Source organism: Podarcis gaigeae, assembly GCF_964106915.1.
Source record: "Podarcis gaigeae genome assembly, chromosome: 1".
Classification (NCBI taxonomy): domain Eukaryota; kingdom Metazoa; phylum Chordata; class Lepidosauria; order Squamata; family Lacertidae; genus Podarcis; species Podarcis gaigeae.
In genome coordinates this window covers 30233474-30257636 of record NC_139678.1, presented here as the reverse complement: position 1 = coordinate 30257636, position 24163 = coordinate 30233474, and the positions used below count along the sequence as shown (strand labels likewise).

At 45.6% G+C, this 24163-nt stretch overlaps 1 protein-coding gene across 3 annotated transcripts; it reads left to right on the top strand.

Annotated features, from left to right (window-relative positions):
• The first annotated feature begins 4528 nt into the window (after window positions 1–4528).
• VASH1 (vasohibin 1) lies at window positions 4529–21308 on the top strand. Of its 3 annotated transcripts, none has more exons than XM_083736749.1 (8): window positions 4529–5231; window positions 5521–5884; window positions 12297–12385; window positions 13189–13245; window positions 14060–14134; window positions 14724–15105; window positions 16922–17034; window positions 18491–21308. In XM_083736749.1, the coding sequence occupies exons 1-8, from the start codon at window positions 5185–5187 to the stop codon at window positions 18561–18563; spliced, it is 1200 nt and encodes a 399-aa protein (XP_083592875.1). In that variant the 5' UTR covers window positions 4529–5184; the 3' UTR covers window positions 18564–21308. The 3 variants fall into 3 exon arrangements, with proteins under 3 accessions (XP_083592875.1, XP_083592873.1, XP_083592874.1); XM_083736747.1 differs by having other exon boundaries at window positions 4535–5231; window positions 5487–5884; XM_083736748.1 differs by having other exon boundaries at window positions 4922–5231; window positions 5518–5884.
• Window positions 21309–24163: the final 2855 nt, after the last annotated feature.

Sequence of the window (24163 nt, the reverse complement as noted above, 5' to 3'; positions counted from 1 at the left end):
AGGAGGAACCGGCAAGCCACTCCAGTATCCCTGCCAAGAAAACTCCATGGACAAAGACAACAGGCATATAAAAGATATGACGCTGGAAGATGAGCCCCTCAGGTCGGAAGGCGTCCAACATGCTACTGGGGAAGAGCGGAGGGCAAGTACAAGTAGATCCAGAGCTGATGAAGCGGCTGGGCCAAAGCCGAAAGGACGCTCAGTTGCGGATATGCCTGGAAGCGAAAGGAAAGTCCAATGCTGTAAAGAAAAATATTGCATAGGAACCTGGAATGTAAGAACCATGAACCTGGGTAAGTTGGAGGTGGTCAAAAATGAGATGGCAAGAATAAATATTGACATCCTGGGCATCAGTGAACTAAAATGGACGGGAATGGGTGAATTCAGTTCGGATGACCATCATATCTACTACTGTGGGCAAGAAACCCGTAAAAGAAATGGAGTGGCCCTCATAGTCAACAAAAGAGTGGCGAAAGCTGTACTGGGATGCAATCTCAAAAATGATAGAATGATCTCGATACGAATCCAAGGCAGACCTTTTAACATCACAGTAATCCAAGTTTATGCACCAACTACTTGTGCTGAAGAAACTGAAATTGACCAATTCTATGAAGACTTACAAGACCTTATAGAAGTGACACCAAAGAAGGATGTTCTTCTCATTATAGGGGATTGGAATGCTAAAGTAGGGAGTCAAGAGATAAAAGGAACAACTGGCAAGTTTGGCCTTGGAGATCAAAACGAAGCAGGGCAAAGGCTAATAGAGTTCTGTCAAGAGAACAAGCTGGTCATCACAAACACGCTTTTCCAACAACACAAGAGACGACTCTACACATGGACATCACCAGATGGGCAGCATCGAAATCAGATTGATTATATTCTCTGCAGCCAAAGATGGAGAAGCTCTATACAGTCAGCAAAAACAAGACCTGGAGCTGACTGTGGCTCAGATCATCAGCTTCTTATAGCAAAATTCAAGCTTAAACTGAAGAAAGTAGGAAAAACCACTGGGCCGGTAAGATACAATCTAAGTCAAATCCCTTATGAATACACAGTGGAAGTGAGGAACAGGTTTAAGGATTTAGATTTGGTGGACAGAGTGCCTGAAGAACTATGGATGGAGGCTCGTAACATTATACAGGAGGCAGCAACGAAAACCATCCCAATGAAAAGGAAATGCAAGAAAGCAAAGTGGCTGTCCAATGAGGCCTTACAAATAGCGGGGGAGAGAAGGCAAGCAAAATGCGAGGGAGATGGTGAAAGATACAGGAAATTGAATGCAGATTTCCAAAGAATAGCAAGGAGAGACAAGAAGACCTTCTTAAACGAGCAATGCAAAGAAATAGAGGAAAGCAATAGAATGGGAAGAACCAGAGATCTGTTCAAGAAAATTGGAGATATGAAAGGAACATCTCGTACAAAGATTTCCATAATAAAGGACAAAAGTGGAAAGGACCTAACAGAAGCAGAAGACATCAAGAAGAGGTGGCAAGAATACACAGAGGAATTATACCAGAAAGAAATGGATGTCTCGTATACCCCAGGTAGTGTGGTTGCTGACCTTGAGCCAGACATCCTGGAAAGTGAAGTCAAATGGGCCTTAGAAAGCACTGCAAATAACAAGGCCAGTGGAAGTGATGGTATTCCAGCTGAACTATTTAAAATTTTAAAAGATGATGCTGTTAAGGTGCTACACTCAATATGCCAGCAAGTTTGGAAAACTCAGCAGTGGCCAGAAGATTGGAGAAGATCAGTCTACATCCCAATCCCAAAGAAGGGCAGTGCCAAAGAATGCTCCAACTACCGCACAATTGCACTCATTTCACACGCTAGCAAGGTTATGCTTAAAATTCCACAAGGAAGGCTCAAGCAGTATGTGGACCGAGAACTCCCAGAAGTGCAAGCTGGATTTAGAAGAGGCAGAGGAACCAGAGACCAAATTGCAAACATGCACTGGATTATGGAGAAAGCTAGAGAGTTCCAGAAAGACATCTACTTCTGCTTCATTGACTATGCAAAAGCCTTTGACTGTGTCGACCACGGCAAACTATGGCAAGTTCTTAAAGAAATGGGAGTGCCAGATCACCTCATCTGTCTCCTGAGAAATCTCTATGTGGGACAAGAAGCTACAGTTAGAACTGGATATGGAACAACTGATTGGTTCAAAATTGGGAAAGGAGTAAGACAAGGCTGTATTTTGTCTCCCTGCTTATTTAACTTATATGCAGAATTCATCATGCGAAAGGCTGGGCTGGATGAATCCCTAGCCGGAATTAAGATTGCCGGAAGAAATATCAACAACCTCAGATATGCAGATGACACAACCTTGATGGCAGAAAGTGAGGAGGAATTAAAGAACCTTTTAATGAGGGTGAAAGAGGAGAGCGCAAAATATGGTCTGAAGCTCAACATCAAAAAAACGAAGATCATGGCCACTGGTCCCATCACCTCCTGGCAAATAGAAGGGGAAGAAATGGAGGTAGTGAGAGATTTTACTTTCTTGGGCTCAATGATCACTGCAGATGGTGACAGCAGCCACAAAATTAAAAGACGCCTGCTTCTTGGGAGAAGGGCAATGACAGGCCTAGACAGCATCTTGAGAAGTAGAGACATCACCTTGCCAACAAAGGTTCGTATAGTTAAAGCTATGGTTTTCCCAGTAGTGATGTATGGAAGTGAGAGCTGGACCATAAAGAAGGCTGATCGCCGAAGAATTGATGCTTTTGAATTATGGTGCTGGAGGAGACTCTTGAGAGTCCCATGGACTGCAAGAAGATCAAACCTCTCCATACTGAAGGAAATCAACCCTGAGTGCTCACTGGAAGGACAGATTGTGAAGCTGAGGCTCCAGTACTTTGGCCACCTCATGAGAAGAGAAGACTCCCTGGAGAAGACCCTGATGTTGGGAAAGATGGAGGGCACAAGGAGAAGGGGACGGCAGAGGAAGAGATGGTTGGATAGTGTTTTCGAGGTTACCAGCATGAGTTTGACCAAACTGCGGGAGGCAGTGGAGGACAGAGGTGCCTGGCGTTCTCTGGTCCATGGGGTCACGAAGAGTCGGACACGACTAAACGACTAAACAACAACAACTTAATTGCAGCTTGATTGTATTCTGCAATTTGTATGGTCAGTGTGACCTTTTGCTTCCAGACTTTTTATGACCGCAATAAACCAGAGGGGCCTCTCTGCCCAAGAGTTTGCCAGCTGCCTGCTGGTTTCCTGCCTCGAAAGAAACATTTGTGAATTTAAGCTAATTTTTAAGATACAACCTTGATCAAAAAATATAAGCCTTGATTAAAATGCAGGCTATGATCAAATGCCTCAGAATGCACTTGTGTACTGCGTCAGTTTCCCTCCCTCTCACTCACCCAGCCCCGGGCACTAGCAACCCATGCTACACCACTGGAGCATTGGGTCCAGTCATTTTTGCATTCACCATCAGTGGCAGTTCTGCAGGGTTTCAGGCAGAGGCCTCGCCCAGCCCTACCTCCTGGAGATGTTGGGGGTTGAACCTGGGACTTCCTGCGTGCAAAGCGGATGCTCTGTCCCTGAGCTACAGCCCTTCCCCATGCAGAAGAACCTTGCACAAGGCTGAGCTGCCCCCTGTTTGTAAGGCCAGTCCTGAACTCCATGCCTGGGAGCAATAAACCAACTTCAGATTGCTTTATTTGTGTGGACCAGGGAATTCCCTACACACACACCCTTGCAGCATGGTCACTAGTCACATGCAGTTGTGTATCATTTTCCAGCTGGGTGGGGGGAAACCCATTCAGTCATTGGTTGGGAATCTGAACTGAAACACAAGCATTAATATGTATTTGTACAATAGTGTAGCTCTTATCTTTTATTTCAGTTAACAAAATTTATATACTGCTTGATTGTCAGAAAACCCTCTAAGCAGTGAACAAAAATATAAAAATTACAATTTTTGATTATAAAAACAATTAAAAACTGGTATCTATAACATTTCAGCGCTGGTTAAAACCAACGTTACCTAAAAAGAAGATAAAACACATGCAATTTCTACCTGTCTGGATAGGCGTGCCTGAACTAAAATGTTTTAAGCAGATACAGAAAAGAATAATTCATTCATTCATTCATTGGAAGATCACAGGACAGTTTACAATATAAAAACACAATTCTATATAGAACAATAACGAACAAAAACAATGCCCGCCCCAATCCAGAAGCCTGTACTCAAAGCCAGAGAGCTCCGCCCTGGAGCAAGCGAAGTAAAAACTGAAGACAATTGCCTCTGGGCATGTACAGAGCGCCACTGTAACAACAATCCGTTCCCAAAATCCAGGGCTAAGAATACGCAGCAGAGCGCGCGTCTTGCATACAGCTTTAGAAAGGGAAGGCAAGAAGGGGGCTTTGGGCTGAGAGACACCCCTTCCTCTCTCCTCCGCCGCTCTGGCTACAACCAAAATTGCAGCAGCCTGCTTGATTTGGCGCGGGGGGGGGGGGTGTCACTGTCCCTTTAACTAGCCGCGGCCGCCAGGAAGAAACGCATGCGCAGGGCGAGTTTGGCTTCAGGGGCGGGTGGGCTGGAGGGAGGGAGACCCAGCGGCGGCCGCCCCCCGGTGTCGCCCTCGGGCGCTTGAGCCAGTTCTTATCTATTTTTTGCGCGAGCGCCTGGGCCCGAGGCGCCGCCTGCAGGTTCCGCAGACCGCGGCCCTTGCGCGCAGCAGCAGCATCTGCCCCGCCGGCTCCTCCTCCTCTTCCTCCTTGTTGTCCAGCGGGCAAAGAGAGCCGCTGCCTCAGAGCGGGCGGGCGGCGGGCCTTTGTCCCTCCGGCTCAGCCGCACACACGGCTAGCGGGTCTGGCCGAGAGGAAAAGAGCGAGCGAGCGAGCGCGCGCCCCTTCCCCGGCTTCTCTCCCGCGCGCGCGCGCCTCGCCCCGCAGCCGCGCTCTTGGCATTGTGACAGGAGCTGAGCTCACCTGCCTCGCAGCCGGCCGGCTTTGGGCTGCGCCTCAGAAGGACCCCGAGAGGGGGAGGAGGAGGACCACCCCCGCCTCCCTCTCCCTCCCTCCCTCTCTCCCCTTCTGCAGCCAGCAGAAGAGCGGCTCCTCCGCTCGCCTGCGCCTGAGTCCCGTCGCCGCCGCCGCCGCCTTTTGTTTAGCTTCTCTCAGCCGCCGGGCGGGCGGGCGGGTGGCGAGTCTCTCCGTTGGGGCTCCCTTGGGATGGTTTCGTGGACTTGCTGCTCTACTGGCTGGCGATGCCCTGCTAGGTGAGTGAGGCATTGCAGATCGAATAAGAATTAGGAACATATTTTTTTAAGTATGCATTTCTCCCACCCCCCCAAAAACCCCTAAATCCGCATCATTGCTGCGCCCCTGCATGTGAACGGAGAGCGATTTCGTGCAATCGCTTCGGGGCTCCTTCGCCCTCCTGGCGGGCGGGCGAGTTTGGCCCTGGGCTCCCTGGGCGCTGCGGGCTCCGGGCGTGAATGAGCCACACCCTCTTTGTCTCGTCTGTCTTCAAGGGCCTCGGCTCGCTAACTGCCATGTCTCCAGCAGCGGCCAGCTCGGGCCCCAGCAAGCGCCAGAGGCCGGGCGGCGCGGAGGCGCCCTAAGCGAGCGGGACGCCGAGCCGGTGGATGCGGCCGCCGGCATGTCGGGCGGCAGAGTGGACGGCGGCGGGAGCGGCGCGGCCGCGCATCGGAGGTCCGAGGCCAGCGAAGGGGTGGCGCAGAGAGACGAGGAGCAGGAAGAAGATGCGGAGGAAGATCTCCGAGATGGAGGGGTCCCTTTCTTCGTCAACCGAGGCGGGCTGCCCGTCAACGAGGCCACCTGGGAGAGGATGTGGAAGCACGTGGCCAAGATCCACCCCGAGGGAGAAAGGGTGGCCCTGAGGATCCGGGGAGCCAGTGACCTGCCCAAGGTGAGAGGGAGTTCTTTTGTGCAGGCGTGAGCTGAATCTCGGAGTTACAGGCTAGCGAATGAATGAAACAGGAAGATGGAGGGGGGAGGGGAATCTGGGATTGAAACCCGGCAATGTCAAGATTCTACAATATCAAGAAACTACAAGAAAGAAGATTCCACCTAAACATTAGGAAGAACTTCCTGACAGTAAGAGCTGTTCGACAGTGGAATTGGCTGCCAAGGAGTGTGGTGGAGTCTCCTTCTTTGGAGGTCTTTAAGCAGAGGCTTGACAACCATATGTCAGGAGTGCTCTGATGGTGTTTCCTGCTTGGCAGGGGGTTGGACTCGATGGCCCTTGTGGTCTCTTCCAACTCTATGATTCTATTCTATGATTCTATGATTCTAATTCATAGTGAGGAAGGAGGTGAACTGCAGAGTGAGCATGCAAACTGCTGGGGTTCTGCCTTTGCATACCTGAGATGGTATCAACAGGTCTTTGATGTTTTTGTGTCGTCTACATTAGCGACTTCTTGTTTGTTAATGGAGTCAGGATCTTCCATAGCAGCACAAGGGAATGCAGAATTCTTGGAACAATCTTTGGGAATGCTGCCTGTTTTGATGAGGAGTGTGCTCAGATTGGCTCCAGAAGTGCCCTTTGTGTGCATGAGTGATTGAGGTAACTCAAGTAGCCTCTGATAGCACTATCCGGCTTTTGAACAACTTTGTTGAAATATTAATGCTGAAAGCATATGAGGTTGGGACCTGTGCTGGGGTAAAGTAACTGAATAACATGCACATCATCATCCAAGACTGTATAACTGGGTGTTGAGAACTGACTTGCAAAAGGGCTACAGAATAGGCATACTGCAACTAATTTGGTCTAGAAAAGGAACCGTTTTGAGGAAGAGACTGTATTAGGAAAAGTTTTGCCATAATTTTTATACTGGACGGATGAGGCTAGTATACTACTCTTGATGCTTACAGTATGATATGAAAAGGTCTCAAAGTCTCCCTTGTCCTGCCACCAGGCACGCAACATTACAACAGTTTCATTTATTGAAAGAGGAGTGCAAAAAGGCACTTCAGGCTCCCTGTTACACCATTTGATTCCACTGGAGACATTGTGGTTTTTAAAGGGCAACTACATTTTGTTAAAGGGCAATGCACAAAATAGAAAAGCTTCAAATCTGTTGACCTGCCGCCATAAGACGTCAGATAATACGGCTTTTAGTGGGAAAAGTTTATAGCCATTGCAACATTAAGCCGATCAAAGCTTTGGGATTTTGATAAACTCTGGGGATTATTATTATTTTTAAATGCAGTGGAGGAAGCCAACTCCTTTCCACTTGTGTTCAAGTACAGAGGAGAAAGAGTTATTGGTTGCTGTTTCCACCTGTGTTTTGAAAGGGCACAATCACTTATTGGAGGCTATTTCTGCCCTTCCTTTTAAAGAATAAAATATTAGTGAAACCTATGTGACTCTCCAAAGATTGAAGAATCAGTATACTGGTATATATTGGGGGGAGTGGGGCTAAAGCATGATCTTTGAGGTAGTCCAGGACACCGAATGGGTTGGGTATTTCTCAGATGAATCTCCATGAAAGTGTGGAGGAGTGGCTACACGAGTTAAGCCCCAAAACATCATAAAACCTTCACCAACAGGAGGTTCTCAGGGAAGGCGCTCTCAGCTTCCACACAAGAAATGCTTCAGAATGCATTGTAAAACGTACGACTACTTATAACGGTTCTAACCAAAAGGTGCTTTCTGAACACCAAGAGAGCAGTATGCCACCTGTATGAAGGCAACAAAGTGTGTACACAGACCAGAAGATGCATTTGCAGAAGGGAAGGCAGCAAATGCACTTTACCGTTGTATGTGTGTACACACCCACAGACTAAGGATTGCTCTTACTTGCTGTGTGCTGAAGGTGTCTCTGAAATGAACCAACGTAAGAAACCAAATTCCAGATCAGAGCAGCCATCTTATTATGTTGTGGCAAAAATGACTAGTAGCCGTCAACATGTATCGTGGTCTGAGCTTAGTCAAGGTGCCTGAAGTGATCTAGACACTAAGTGCATAGGGAAGATTCAGGAAAAAGAGCTGCAAAAGAGTTGTAGGTGCCGACTTGTATCAGATCAAGTAGTGTAACATTTAATGGAAGCAGACAAAATGTGAATGCCACAAATCTTAACAGTCTCAGCCCTTAGTCCAGTGGGCTTGGGCGGCTGGGATTTTTAATAGAATCCTGCAGTCCAAATCCTGAGGTGCAGAGAATGGGTTCGGGGTGGACCAGATACCTTTAAGCACGTGCTCAGCCCAGGAATTTGTGGCCAGTACCAGAATCTGGCACACAAGTTCTTTCACAAAAACATTAACCCCACCTCAAGCATTCCCGCCCCCACCACCAGAACAAAATTTGAGGTAGGAGAGCTTTCAGGGTGTTCCTAGTGTTAGACAGTTGGCAGTCAGAAGCTCTTGCTGGTCTACTGGAAATTAGGATGCTGACGAATTTCAACTAAAATAGAAACAGGAACAGAAATGGCCAAAGTTCGCTTATTCACCCCATGTGCAAAGTAGAAATCAATCCAGTGAATACAATCAATATTCACTGCTGTGGTTTCTTTTAGTCCACAAACAATATGTATTGTGTTTCCTTTGCACTGAAATGAATGAGGCGCAATAACACAGTGACAACATAACTTGAATAATTTACACAGTAAATTATGTAGCAGTTTTTGGCAGAAGTCAAACTGCAGTGGAATGGAAACAGTGCTGCGTGTAACTGATATGGGGCAGGATGAGAAGCAATACCTTTGTACATCCCTAACTGCCAGTCGCCTGGAGAGCTACCCATACATCTTCAGCTACGTTCTCCACACCCTTGATCTAGGGAGATTCCTCAGTAGCATGTGACGGGATCCCTGTTGTGCACCAACCGCGGGGAAAAGCTTCCAGGGGTTTGCAATGGTAGCAAGCAGTTAAAGGTGCCAAAACCAGAAGGTTTGCCACATGGCTGCATTTTCAAGTAGTTTCCATGCTGAGGACTACATGCATGAGTGGGACCTTGGCTGCAGTTACCATGTATGGCAGATGGTTAGCATGTTTGCCTCAGACAAAACAGCTGTTAATAGCAAGTGCAAGCAGTATTAAGTGGGGTCCACTCTACTTCCCCATTTCAAGAGTGCTAGCTTTCCATCTGTGCTTGCTCTCCCCAGACTGCTGTCTCCCTTGGCTCACCCAACTCAGCCAGCTGGCATTGCAACGCCCCCAATGCTGTCTTTCCCTTCCTCATGCTCTTTAGTAAGGTTGGGTAGCTTTCCATAATTTTTTTATTCTAAAAAATCCAATACACAATTCTCTGGGTGATGTGTAGGAAGTTTTTGGACAAGTTTTTAAAGAAGAAGAAGAAAATAGATAAAAGACCATCCAAATGCCACCATATCATCCATAATGAGCACAGAGAGCAAAATATAATAGCAGCCACAGCCACTTGTATCAAGTGGTCTTGATCTCAGAAAGCTAAAAACAGCCCAGCTGCAAAAGGTTAAAAAAAAAGTATAAATTGTTCAATGTAATTAATATTAAAATGTTATTTTAAAATGGGACAATGTTAAATAGTTGCGGGAGAACAAAAAGTTGTGGTGTGCAGAAAGGCCAATTAAGTAGGTGCCATGGAGGTGTTCCTCAGTTGGGATGAAGTAGGGTCATGGCTGCATCCATGGAGTAACTCTCTGTGCTTGAGGTTGAAGGAACACTTTAAAAAGGGGCCTCCATTGATTATATTAAGGTACAGAGAGGTCCTTAAGGGGAGATTTGGGAATATGGTTATAGAAGATCCAGAAGGACTTGTTTATTATGAAAGAAGTGAACAAAAGTGCATCTCAGAGTTATTACTGGGCTATATTATGTATCACCTAAGACCACATTAAAGGTACATAATACTTTATCATTGTATATTATTGCCAAATGTTTTCTGTAGATGCTTTGAGATTTAATGCTAGAACACACTAGACCTGCCAAATCTCCACAGTTCCAAAGCATCTCTTTAATACTTTTTTCTGTAGACTTCATATCTGGATGAGATCCAGTCCCAAGTTCTTAGAGTCAAACATGGGTGGCTGGCAAGTCTAGCAGTTCAATGCCAGGAATTCACACTTAGATTTATGGTTTTGTCTGTATTGCAAAATGCAACGAGAGTATTTTGTGTGGGAGCGGTTGCAAACTAACAATGGTGTTCACTGTCCTGCCTCTGAGGAAATATATATGCTTTGCAAATCTTCTACAATGTAGACTCTCCAGTAAAGCATTGTCTTGGTTGGGGCCCCTCTAAACCTTGACCACTTTAATGTGGCATTAGGTGCCCAGTTATCTCTGTTGGTATCCTACAGTGGTTGCACATTGCCAGCCCACGTGGGGACCATCTTATTACATGCAAACTTTTCTGCTTCCTTTCAGATATTCCCCTGAATGTGGTGAAACAATTCCTAAACATGTTAACTGGCTCAGGAATCAAACTTAACAGGCTTTCAATCCTTGAAAAAAATCCAAAATGTCTAAGACCAAACAGCCATGCATTTAAAGGGGGGGAGGACATCATGTGGACACCCCTACATTAAAGGGGAGAAAGGCAGGTGCAAATCCACATTTTTCTCTGATGTGGACAAGCACACTGTCTCTCCTAGGCTGTGTTGCTGACTTCACTGAGTAGCCATGAGCATGACACTCTGCTTTTCAAAGCTCTTCAGAAAGGGCTAGCAGCCACAGATTTATGTTTCCTTTTAGCAGTTGCTTGGATCAATTAAAGCTTTTGCTTGGACATATTTTGAGTGGAAAGCAGCAGGGCAGTGTCCCAACAAAGCATTAACACAGCTTATCAGTTAGCTCTGAGATAAAAGGGACAGATTACTGTCTCTCATTCTGCCCTCCCTCCCTTTCACTAAGTGAAGACTAGGATCCTGGATAAAGAGGAAACCTTAACCTAGTCCGGGCTCCAGGCCCAGGTTTGTGTAGAGTATACTGGATTCCTCATCAGTTTAATTGCTTAAGTGAAGGACTAGTTATAGGTATTAGGAGATTCTTCTGCACTTTTAAGTGGTTTCAGTTACACTGGGAATATTTCATATGTGCAGTGGCGTAGCGTGGGTTGTCAGCACCCGGGGCAAGGCAAGTAATTTGCACCCCCTAACCCGTGGATTTGCGCCCCCTAACCCTAACCCCCAGATGTTGCGCCTGGTGCAGCCGGCCCCCCCTGCACCCCCCATGCTACGCCACTGCATATGTGTGAGGTAAAGCAGATGGGGAGAAGCAGCAACAGCAACTTCTGCTTCTTCCAGCAGAGGAGGAAGCAACTAAGAGTACTGTTTTTTAGCACAGCTGCAATTTAGATAAGGCACAACTTCTGTATGGATTAGGTTAACTAGCAACTCTTTTAGTATTTGGAAGGTTGTGTGTGGAGGTTTGCTTGTTTTTAGGTTTTTGTGCCTCCACCATTCACTTGCTACCTGTAGCTTAGCTCCTTGGCTTAAGGAGTGTGTTGTTGATTTTAAAAAAGAAAAAAATCTGGAATCTCCAAGGCAGTTCTCTGCTGTACAGCTCTTACACCTTAAAAATGCCCAAGTGCCTGCACTGCATTTCTGGAAGCCCAATTAGCATTATGACTTTGCTTGGCAAGTACATTTCAGCTCTCCGTTTTCTCTTTCTCCGGTACACACCCTTTCTGGAGAAACTAATAACTGCTAAATGTTGCACCCACCTGAAGTCATAGACCTTTAATGGCTCTGCCTAAGGGCTGGTCTCCGTGCGTTTAGCATGCTTAGCTTTCAGACCACAGCTCATCATCTTCAATAGTAACAAGCTCTACAGCACTAGGAGCGGCTGTAGGTTCTCTAATTCCTACCCTTCATTTTAATCACCTTCTGCCAAGAGTGACTGCGTGATACTGCTAGCTGGGACTCCTGCGCTGTTGTTCCCTAAGAGATGTGAAATGTGTTCCTCATTCACAGGAATAATCTGTCCATTTCACCTGCATCTACTTGCTGCTGCTACTTGTTAACGTTGGCATAACACTCCTTAAGTCTGTGATGCACATTTTTTATTTCTGCTGCAACTGCTTTCCAAATCACTTTGTGGTATCCTCCCAGCTCATCCTGCATATCACAGCTCTTTCCTTTTTTGAGAATTTCTTGAAATAATCAGACTTCTCTTTTAGCTTATCTGAAAATGGAATAATTCTCTCTTGCTTTCTTGCTCTGCATTACTAACCACAGGTGACCGGTAATAAAAATGAGCTATTCCGTGTGGTTCTGTGGAACGATGATTCAATGTGCCTTCGGTGCTGTGTCTGGGTGTGGGCTGTGTGGGCTGTGTCTGTAAGTTGATGTCTGTTTGGTGATCTCATACCTTGCCTCCACCCTCCCCCTCTTATGCACAGATTCCCATACCAAGTGTGCCTACGCTCCAGCCGTCCACTCTTATCCCTGAGCGCCTGGAAGCTGTACAGCGTTATATCAGGGAGCTTCAGTATCCTTTTAACCTCTGCCACATTGCCAAGGAATAAAAAGGGAAGCCGGGCAAGTTCCCTGCTTTGACCACAAAAAAAAAAAAATTCTGCCTGCTTGGCACTTTAGACCAACTGGGGAAAGAAGCCCAGTCCCCTCCCAAAAGAAAACTGCTGTTTGTGGTTTTGCCATCTAAAACTAGCTTCCTTTTGTTTGTTCCCTTGGCATCTCAGCATCCTCTGTGTAAGCAAGATGAAGTTAATCCATTGCAGGCTTCTGGTATGAGAAATGCATTTTACTTGATGCCCATTGTGCAATCCAAAAGGAGGAACTCTACATTTAATTCTTTGAGGAAGGTCAGGGACAGGAGATAATGTGCTCTCCTCTGCCTAGCTTTGGTAAGGAAGAGGGATTTAACATGTTGCTGAAGGCTCTTGGCTATGCTAAAAGCCAACCGTGTAGGTGCCCATAACTGCAACTGGCAGCAGTGGGAGCTTTTCTGTGGCTGCATGGCCAGAGAGGGGATAGAATTTCATTAGTATTGTGGCCAGAGGGAGAAGGGTTAAACTTCTCCATGCACAACTGCAGCCCTGATGAAAATTGGGAGCTATGGACTTGCTATTAAATCATAAAAGCAACAGCCTTGGCATGGTTTCTAATTATGCATTTAGCATTACATCTAGTTTGTCCCAGAGCACCCAATTTCTCTTTTTGTTGTTTTTGTGCTGTTGATGCTTTGCTAGCTAGGAGTTTTGTGATTGTAGCAACTTTCCCCCCTTCCGTCACCTCTTCCAAGCTGTGTGGCCCTTAATTCCTTGTTCCCAGGTACAATCACACTGGGACACAGTTCTTTGAAATCAAGAAAAGCAGGCCTTTGACTGGGTAAGTACTATCACTCTGAAGTCATCCCTGTTGGATCTTACCTTCTCTGAAGACTCTACTGAGGCTGGCCAAAAGGCCCAGGCTGAGCTCTTTGTTGGCTGAAGTCTCAATGACTTGCCTCTCAGGGGAGGCACAGCACAAAAACTGAACTCTTTAAGTTGGATGCAGCTGCTGGGAGTACAAACTACAGTACAAGAGCACAGTACTCTTCCAGATGCTGAGGACCCATTAATCAGGGTCCTGGAAAGTATGCATAATAGTCTGTAAAGAGCAAGGTTCTGTCTTTATTTTCTGGATTTATAAGCCTTACACAGTCCATATACTCCCTGCTTCAGTATACCTGAACTCCATGCAGCATAGTATCTCAGAACCTCTGTCATTATTGATGTCTTGCTTACATAAAGACATTAAACTCATTTAACGAACACTGGAGCTGCACATTCCTGATTACGCGTGGCTTTTTGCAGACTTCCGTTCCACCTTGCACTTGTTCCTCCTACCTTGGGACATTGAATAACAGAAGAGGAACACCACGGGTTTGATCAAAATAGAAATTAATCCAAATATATGTGCAGGATGCAGTCTGGCTTGGAAGATGAATTGTCACTGAATTATTGAAGGGAAACTGTGTGTCATCAGTGAGGGAGAGGGATGTGGTGAGGAACTGAGTCTGAACCAAGCAAAGGGTTTTCCCTCTGTTCTTGTGTGACCAGACCATTCTGTCTTCTCCCAAACCATTCTCTCTACCTATGTTCTGCTTGACACTAGCTCCCCCCCTTAATTTTCTTGCTCCTCCTGTTGTCTTGTTCCATAGGCTGATGGATCTGGCCAAAGAAATGACAAAAGAGGCTCTGCCAATCAAGTGTCTGGAAGCTGTGATCCTGGGAATGTATCCTTTTCTCTCAGGAGAGTATGTGCATATCAGTTCAAGCACAGTAATTTCAACAGGATGGCTTTAATACTGTAGCATTTGAAGCCCACCATGTCATGTCCTGTCAAACCAGCTAGCAAAATACATCTGGTATTACCAAGCATTCTATTTGGGGGAACAAATTCTTACCATAATAAAAAAAATAAAAATATTCAGGAGGTGACAAAAGACCGACATCAAGGAAGGGCATGGTGAGTTTCCTCAGGCAGGGAGTTCTCTTGTGTCTCAACCAAGAAGAACCAAATGAGCTTTGTACCAAATAGCCTTTTTGGTCCGCTGATGCTTCAGGACTGTGCCCAAGTACATGACTGCATGTGGATATCACTTAGAGGAGAAGGTCCCTCCAAAGCAGACAGGTCTGTTCAGCTTGTATCTTCAGGTGAGATCAATGGGGTTTGCTATCTAGATCTACCTATTTGCGTAGTCCTAAGAGTAGGACATAATCAACCAAGGTGGCTAAGATATTGTTGGAGATGTGGGGAAGGGCCCTTACTATATTCTTCTTTCTGTTGTACCACCTGTTTCCTGAATACTTCACCATTCACAGTTACCTCACCAACAACATGCCAACCCTGGAGCGTTTCCCCATCAGCTTCAAAACCTACTTCTCAGGGAACTACTTCCGCCATATTGTGCTGGGAGTGAACTTTGGGGGCCGCTACGGTGCCCTGGGCATTAGTCGGCGTGAGGATCTCATGTACAAAGCGCCCACCTTCCGCACGCTGAGCGAACTGATCTTTGACTATGAGGAGGCCTACCGGCGCTGTTGGCACACCCTAAAAAAGGTGAAGCTTGGCCAGTGTGTGTCCCATGACCCACATAGTGTGGAGCAGATTGAGTGGAAGCACTCCATCTTGGATGTGGAGAAGCTGGGCCGTGAGGACTTCCGCAAGGAGCTTGAGAGGCATTCCCGTGACATGAGGCTGAAGGTGAGAGGGTGGGAGGTGGTGTTACCTTGCGAGTAGTTTATTAACGCTGAGTTCTGTTTGCTGGGGTCAAGCCTTAAAGCCAAAAGCCCTCGGTTGAGTTTGTCTAGTTCAGGGGTAGCCAACATGTTTCCCTCCAGAGGTTGTTGGACAATTACTACAGTGGTGCCCCGCAAGATGAATGCCTCGCAAAATGAAAGGGTTTTTCGGTTTTTGCGTCCCTTCGCAAGACGAATTTCCCTATGGGCTTGCTTCGCAAGACGAAAACGTCTTGCGAGTTTGTTCGCTTTTTTCCTAAAGCCGCTTGAAGAGGCGCAGTTGCAACGGACTGTGCTTCGCAAGACGAAAAACATCGCAAGACGAAAAGACTCGTGGAATGAATTAATTTCGTCTTGCGAGGCACCACTGTATCATGACCATTATCATCATTATTCATTAAATTTGTATACTGCTCTTCATCCGTAGATCTCAGGGGTGGTTCACAGCATAAAAATACAAGGTAAAAACGCAAAATACATAATAAGAAAAAGAACAAACCAAACCAAACCAAACCAAACACTTCCTCTCCCCTCCTACAATTAGCTCCAATCATGCCTGACCATTGGCCATGCTGACAAGGTCTGATGGGATTTGTGGAGGACGCCGTGTTTGCTGTCCTTGAATTCTCTTACCTGGATGCCTGTTAATGAATTTTATATGCCATGCTTTAGGGCAAAGTCTTTAAGAGTCTCTTGAGTGCTAGGCAGAAATGCGCTAAGGAATGGAAAGGAGAGGAGAACTGTTTGCTTCTCCATTGATCCAGGTCTCAGATCTGTCTGTTTACTCCATTTTTATGTTGTGTTTTTATTAACAAACTGATAGCCGCAGTATCTTGTTTATTCTGTAGATGTACCTAGGATTCCATCAGGCTGCAGCAGACGGAGCCAGGGCTACTCTCTCTCTCTCTCTGAGAGAGCAGCTTGCTTTGGTTCCTTCTCTCCCTGAACTGTTTTATATTCCAGTTGGTCATTACACAATAGCTACTATATTTCTGTAAGAATTGGTGTGTAATTTGCTTTCCCGTGCCCCCCCCTCCTTCCTATCTCCTTTTTGTTTGGTGTCTTTTTAGATTGTAAGCATCTGGGCATTGACCAGTTTTACTGATCATACCTAAGTCACTCTGGGAGACTTTCTAGTGGAAAAGCAAAGACAAAATGCTTTAAATTAATAAGGCGTTGATGTTAGATGATGCAAGACAGCTCACACTGTAGTAAAATGCATGCAGAACAACCAAGAGTTGGCACAGTAAAAATGGCCAAGAATATGAACTGGGCCATCCCTGATTCAAATCCTACTCCGCCATGCTCTGCAGTTGCGGAAGTCCCATCGGATGTTCGGCTTCCAAAAATAGTTTGCAAACCAGAACAGTCACTTCCAAGTTTGCGGCATTCGGGAGCCGAAACATTTGAGACCTAAGCTGTTTGAAAACCAAGGTATGAATGTAAAACTTGGCTCTCCCCATCCTGGTGCATTCCTGTTTGGGCCTATATCTCCAATCAGCCCCAGCCAGCGTGACCAATGGTCCTAGATGGTGAGAGTTGTAGTCCCAAACATCTGGAGATTTGCAAGTTGAAGAAGGTGGGTTAATGCAGCATATTGGTTATGTGCTTTGAACATTTCAGAAGGAGCTATACATAGATGCTTAGTGTTAGCATTCTCTGCCGCAACCTCCTTCTCCTTGCTCGTAATGTTTACTGCACTTGTTGGATGTGAATTTACATGGCTGCTATGGGAAGAACATAATGGCTTCAACTGCTCATTGTCACTTTCCTCCTCCTAGATCAGCAAAGGAACAGGGCCACCATCGCCCACCAAGGATAGGAAGAAGGATGTGTCATCCCCACAGCGAAGCCAATCCAGTCCACATCGTCGCAACAGCCGGACAGAACGGCGGTGAGCACAAAGGATGTTGATTCTATGTAGATGACCAGTCCTGATGTGGGATTTTTGTCCCCATCTCTCTCCTCATTTATTCTTATTCATTTCACTTATGAATCACTTCCCCTGAGACACTCCATAGGAATTTGTAATATAATAAAAATGTATTTGAAACAGTTGCCTACATAAAAACAGTTAAAGCAATTGCATATAGAAAATGATTTATATGAAACAGTAATAGCATATACAGTGGTACCTCAGGTTAAGTACTTAATTCGTTCCAGAGGTCCGTTCTTAACCTGAAACTATTCTTAACCTGAAGCACCACTTTAGCTAATGGGGCCTCCTGCTGCCACTGCACCGCCGGAGCACGATTTCTGTTCTCATCCTGAAACAAAGTTCTTAACCCGAGGTACTATTTCTGGGTTAGCGGAGTCTGTAACCTGAAGCATATGTAACCCGAAGTACCACTGTACATACTATTAATTAAAATCCAATAGCTGTAACAACTTATTGTAGTTTAAGCATGCAAACACATCTGCAGTGCACACTTTTTGAAACTTCATAGGTGGTTGTGAGCTGAAGCACATGTCACAAAAATTTACTTGCATCTTTTAGGTGCATACAGCCTCTGATTGCTACTTCAGCAACACCTCACTTTCCATCTCTTTGGATGTTGTGAAGTTGATCATAGCACCCACCAGCAACTTTGTTACATTTATTTCTTTGCTATCTTTGAACTTTTAAGTGCAGCTCCTGAGTGGAGCCCTCCGTTCTACAGAGCAATTCTGCAGATGTTTATTTAGGCAAAAGCCCACCTATGTTCAGTGGAGGTGTGGGGAATCTTTGGTCCTCCAGATGTTGCTGAACTATAGTTCTGCCCATCCCTGGCTATTGGCCATGCTTGCTGATGCTGATGGGAGTTGTAGTCCAGAAACATCTGCCAGGTCAAAGGATCCCCACCTCTTCCCTAGCAAGCATGTGTTAGGATGGCAGCTTCAGTGTTCCACAGGGTTGGGGCAGACATCTGACCTGCTTCTAAGTCAAGGAGGTCTTCTCTCCCTGATATGCACAGCAGAAAATAAATCCATGCCATCTGCAACCTCATCCACTCCCCTCTGGCTTGGCCAGATCACCATAGGGAAGCTTAGCAAGAAGCTAGCACTACTTCCAGCCTTCCCCAAAGCTGCCACCATCTCTCCCGAGGTCCCCCAAGGGTAAAGCGGATGGATAGTTGGGGACTGAAAATGTGGCTGGCCAAGCCAAGACTTGGACCTCTGCCTGAACTTACTCTTTGAACATTCAGCATGTCCAGCTGGCTGAAAATCCCTCCCATCACTGTACTAGCTGGGTGGGGCATTGAGAGGTGCATATTCAACCCTCTCTTTAACAGTTGGAAAAGGTTCTGCATGACAATATTCCATTTCACTTGTGTTCCTCCCTTTCCCCCTTTCTCTCCCCTACCCTTTAGACCATCTGGAGAGAAGAAGCCTACAGAGCCCAAAGCTATGCCGGATCTCAATGGTTACCAAATCAGAGTATAAAGAAGTCTTCTCACCATTCAAGGATTGCTTTCTGGACACTTGTTTGGACTGAGTCTGCCCACAAGGGGCGCAATGTGTGGGGAAGGGGGCACAGGGGGCATGAAGTGCTGGTTTCCTCGGAGGTATTTCCTGCAATGCTGACCCCCCCAGAGCACTATTCTGTGGGGTACAGGGCATTCTGGGAGTTCTCTTCTCTGACTTTTAAAGGGGTGATTTCCTCCCCCTTTATATATATATTTTGTAATCCAGCAGCTAAACAAACTGCACAAACAGTGGACTCTGCCAGACAGTGTTGCAGTGTTGTACAGTATTGGTAAGAAAAGTCGTATTTTTGGCTGAGTTGATGGCGAGACCCTTGTGTCCGCCAGCCCAACGGGAACTGAACTTCTTTTAATCCCTTTAAAGGGCATATTTTCCACCCTTATTTCTGAAAGAATCAAGCTGGTATGAGGCCTCAGAGAAGGAGAAGTAGGGTCTGGAAACAAAAAGCTGAATCCTGCGGAAGAATTTTTGAATTTGTACCTTCTGAGAATTTTAATATTTTTATCGATTTGGAGTGAGGAGAAAGCAAGCACCGTCTTTGCATATGCCCTGAAACCACCATCTTGTACTTCTGTTTCAAATGATGGAGTGCCTTGTATGATGAGAACAATGCTCTCCTGCAGTTCCTGCAGCAAGGTGAAGGTGGCCGGTTTGATGTCCCAGGAAGTGAGCCTTCATAGCAGGCAGCTCAGGAGACATTTCTTGCATGCAGAAGCCAAATGAAGGATAGTAGCATCTTAACTGGCCTAATCGTGGCCCTCGGCCACTGTGATGCATTCAAGAGATTGGTTGGAGACCAGTTTTCCATCTCTTTGCTTTCTGGTGCTATTCTGGTGTCTCGAGTGCATTGGCAGAGCATCATAGCCTTTCAAGGTGGGAGTGTGATGTGGATGCAAACAGCAGATCCATATGACTTGACTCGATGAGTATTTCTCCCTTTTAAAGAAAAAAGGATGTTTTGCGCTCCCTCTCTTTTAGCAACACAACCCTTGCTCGTTCTCTTTATCAAGGTGTTGATTTGTTGTCATTTAAAGATCACACACTGATTATTCTTAAGGTATACCCATGCCTTTTCTTTTATGCAGATATTAACATATAACTGGGGTACCAGCCACATCATGTCCTGTGCATCTGTCACTGTTTGTGCCCTCTTTTCTGGTCCGTCCGTGTGCCCACCACCTCTGCCTATCATATTCTAGATAATGAAATGTGTGGGGTTTTCTATGTCTGTCCTTGACTGAACCCTTGTGTTGCCCTTCTGTCTGCCATGTTTTTAGTGGAAAATTTGTGCCAGTGCACCTGTAAATCCTTTTAAAAAAACTTAAGCCACCTTGTTAATTAAATGTGGTAGCACGTCTCAGTGCTCCATCCATGTCCCTTTCTCAAAAAACATGGATGGATAGGTGGGCTAGTGGCTGTGGGTGCAGTCGGAACAATTTCAGCACTTAACTTAAAGGAGGGGGGGAATCTCTGCATCTGGAATGGTCATTGCAGATAGTGTGTATGCAGAAGACATGCCCTGGGATGATAAAGGATGATAAACTGAAATGTGGGGAGGACTAGTATGGCCACAACCTTAAAAGAAGCCTGCTCTGCAAACAGGGCTGAAATGTCCCTCCCCGGCAGTAAGTGAATCTGAGATGCTGCTGCGACAAATGATACTCGCTCGTCACTCATCCCTGTTGATTAGCTGATGGCCTCCTTGGGCTCAATTGGCTTTCAGAGCAGTGTGAACTCGTCAGTAGCTGAGAGAGGGGACAGTTCACAAAAGGGCTCATGTATTATGTAAGGGACGCAGCTTAAAGCAGTGAGGGGAAACCTGATGCTCTCCAGATGGTCTTCTGACTCCCTCTATTCCTAGCCAGCATGGTCAGTGGCCAGGGATAATGGGAGTTGCAGCCCAATAACATCTGGAGGGTTGCAAATTCCCCATCCCTGCTTCAAGAGTGCAAAGCACTTGCTCCACAGCATCATGTTTCCTAGTTCTCTTGTTCCATAGGATCTGTTCTGGCTGTGGATTTTCCATCATCTTTTCCAGGAAGTCTGATTGCCTTTTACTACTCTTCCACCCCCCTAACAGACAGTATTTTCCAGATTTTTACTTAAAGGAAAAAAACAACTCTTTTTACTTAACTGCCTTTCTGTAGCAGGATTGAGCTGGTCTTCCTCTCGACTAGTGAGCTGCTGCAAAGTAATTAAACATTTCAGAAGATGGTGTGCTGTGGGTGTCTCTAGCTATAGGGCCAGGGAGTGTTGTCTGTGATCGGTATTTTATTTGTGAGTTGTGGACGGAGGAAGAGGCAAAATGGCGTGGGGCTGTAGGGCTGTAGGGCCCAAAGACAAGGTGAGATCTACAGTATGTTAACATAATTGGGGTGGGAGGGGCGTGGGAGTTCACACGTGGAATATTTAACATGTCTTACTACAATACAGAATGTGTACAGACACTTATGAGCCAAATGCAAACATATCATGTTAGAAAATGTTCACAGATTTAAAAAACAAAAACAAAACACACTTTTGGAGCATTGTTTAAGGAACCATCCAACATGCTTGTTGCCTGTCTCCTTTTGTGTCTCTACAATTAAGAAGAAAAAGATTTTAAATATGACTGGATCATATTTATATTTAAAGATGGATGTTCTTTTTGTAGTTCACATCGAGCCTAATTTTAGGTAATAAATAGTGAAATTCTACTGAAAATGAAGCCTGTATTAATCCATTAGCAGCTGCCTGTGTTGAAATGTCTGAAACACATTCCTTTTTAGAATAGTGGGTCCTGTCATCAAACGCCAACTATCCCTTGTTTTTTCTCTTCTCTAGCTTGTTAACTGCCAAGTTTATCTGCAAAAGAAATGCATAATGAAAGGGGGGGGGGAGGGATCACATTCATTACTGGGGCCATGAACCTTTGGTGGCTGAGAGATGAGCCTTAATGTTTAGACATCCTCCAGAGCTGGAGAAGTTGAGCCAAGTTTCAAGATTAGATGTAAAGGAGGTTGGCATCCATCATGTGGTCCTTGAGGTGAACTGATGGCGATATCTCTGCGGGAAGGCCCTTATAAAGAAGCAATCTAAGTTTGGTGGGTTGCATTGTTTATGAAACTTGCAACTAATGAGAAAGTAAACATTACACACAATTGGAACAAGTGTTCTTTTGCAAAGCCATGTAGCAGTCTCTGCCTGTTTTCGTTTTCTTAAAAATTTTTAAAAGACTGGCTGTAAACAGGGAGAATGCTTTAGTTGGCAAGCTGGAACAGACTCTGAGGAAAGCTGCAACCAGCAATTCAGCTGTGGCAGAGGTGAGAACTGGGTATATTTGCAACAAAAAGGCACAAGGGGAAAACAGTTTTGTTGATCTTGAGAGGAAGAAGCTGTTTGCTGTGTCTGCTGAGCTTTATAATTACAGCAAAGGGGGCTGTGACAGAAGGTTAGGAAAGAACTCATCAGTTGTCACCAGACTCATGGGTGCGAGTGTTTTGAACCAGGATGTCAAAAATGTCAGAATGACCAGTTCTAGTGCTTTGGTAAAAGAACGGTATTGACTTATAGCAGTTGAGCCTGCTAGGTCTCCCTGCTTTTACAGACATTGGACGAACATTGCAGCAAGGAGATGTCTTCGCCACACCCAAGCAAACATTCATGCCTTCTTTCTACACAGAGCAGCATACGTCACTCTGGCCAGGACTTCCCATCACTCCACCTGCCCAGATGAGGGCATAGGTGGCAAATGCCCAAATCTTACAGATAGTTCCCCTTTCTGGGGATAAGGCTCACAGATAAGGGTAGCATCAAAGCAAGCCAATTAGCCTATATCAAAGCAAGTGATTATAAATATATATGAGCTCAGGGTTACAACAACTACCAATTAATTGTGGGGTTACCTTGCTCCCCAGTTCAGGGGAACAACAGGTTGACTTAAAGCGGTTCTGATCAAACTCTCTACCTGGAGGAAACACAAGGCACCTGTTGAAGAACCTCTGCATGTTGCAGGCACCCTGGAGCAGGTCTGGAACCAGTTTGTACAACTGAGAAGCTGCTGTTCCCCTTCATGAACAGAGCCTGTGCCCCCAAACAAGCATCACCCAGCTGCCTATTGCAGAATATGATGCATAGTGGAAGGAAAGCTTGTTTGCTATTTCTGATTTCTACACTGGGGAACCTTTGCCTAACCTTTGGGCTCCTGGCATCACTGCATCAAAATCAATTGCCTTTGAAGGATGGCCAGTAAACAAATCACTGCATATCTCTTCTGACCCAAACCTATGTGTCTACACTTGTCTTCTGCTTGTGGAATGTTCTTCCCAGGCAGGCCCTTATTACATATCTTGAGGCACCAAGCAAAAAAAAGTTAATTCCCCAGGCCTTTGTATAATTCTAATCGATAGCCTTTTAAACTATGGAGGGGGTATTGTTTGTTTGTTACAATGGTAATTTTGAGTTTTTATATTATAAACTACCCTGTGGTCCTCAGATGAAGGGCGGTATAGGTAATTAATTAATTAATACTAAATAATACACTTTCCTGCTCTAAGATGTATGAAATGAACTTGTGATTTAGTGCCTTGTTAATTGACTGCTGTTCCCGCCCTTTTAATAGACCAGAAAGTCAGATATGCTGGGCTCCTTGGGGAATCCTAAAACGAAGCATGATGTCAGTAGCAGATGTCCTGCATCTCACTAAACCCCTCTTCCCACTTGACATGGTGTGCTGGCCACCTGCTTCAGACAACTGTGACTCCCTGTAAGCTGAGCAGAGCCTGGTGTGTCAGAAATAAGATGATGTTCATGGCACCTTGGGGGTTTGCTTTGACACAATCAGTATGACTTACCCGGTTTTAGCAGCTAGGTTTTGTTTTCAGAGCTGTTGTCATAACAGCGCATAACTGAAGCAGAAGGTTTGCTTTCTTCCGTGACTATTGTGTGCACTCGGTATGGAAAACTAACACCATTTGTGGGATCTTAAGTAGATAACACAGAACCTCCTTAGGTCTTGCCTCTCAGTTCTGTTATTTCTTCCCAAAGTTCTTTTCTCCACCATTTGCGCCGTGTAAGGGAACAAAAAGAGCATAATTCTCTCCCATCTCATACATTTAAAGCACATAGCTTTCCTGCAGAATCCTGGCAACTTTCACTTAAGCCTTATGGAGTTACACTTCCCAGCCCCCTTTACAAACTCCAGGACTCTGTAGCGGAGGCTATGTGCTTTAAATATAAGTTGTGGCCTTGCAGGCAGTGATGGCCACCTGCATGGATGACTTTAAGAGAGGAATGGACAAAATCATGGGAGGATAAGGCTATCCATGATGGCTATGTCAACAGAGGCAGTATCCTAGGAATTGCAGGAGAGGAGAGTACTCTTGTGCACAAAAGCTGTCTGCAGGTTTCCCACAGGCCACCATAAGAGGTTCTTCCTCTGTTCGTAGTTCAATGGTGCTGCAAGGTGTTTATCATGAAAGGTAAGCTAAGCTCTGCTTTCTGTGGGCACTTTGCCCATTCTACCCAACTGCCAATAAAAAATTTGTACTTCTGGGCTAATCAGCATGAGAGGGATACTA

Bases quoted from the DNA above. Each gene is read 5' to 3' on its own strand.
- VASH1 (XM_083736748.1), top strand. From the start codon at position 5,185: ATGGTTTCGTGGACTTGCTGCTCTACTGGCTGGCGATGCCCTGCTAG. The intron at 13,246-14,059 runs GTAAGTACTATC...CTTGTTCCATAG, and splicing joins AAAAGCAGGCCTTTGACTGG to GCTGATGGATCTGGCCAAAG. The intron at 17,035-18,490 runs GTGAGCACAAAG...CCTACCCTTTAG, and splicing joins AACAGCCGGACAGAACGGCG to ACCATCTGGAGAGAAGAAGC.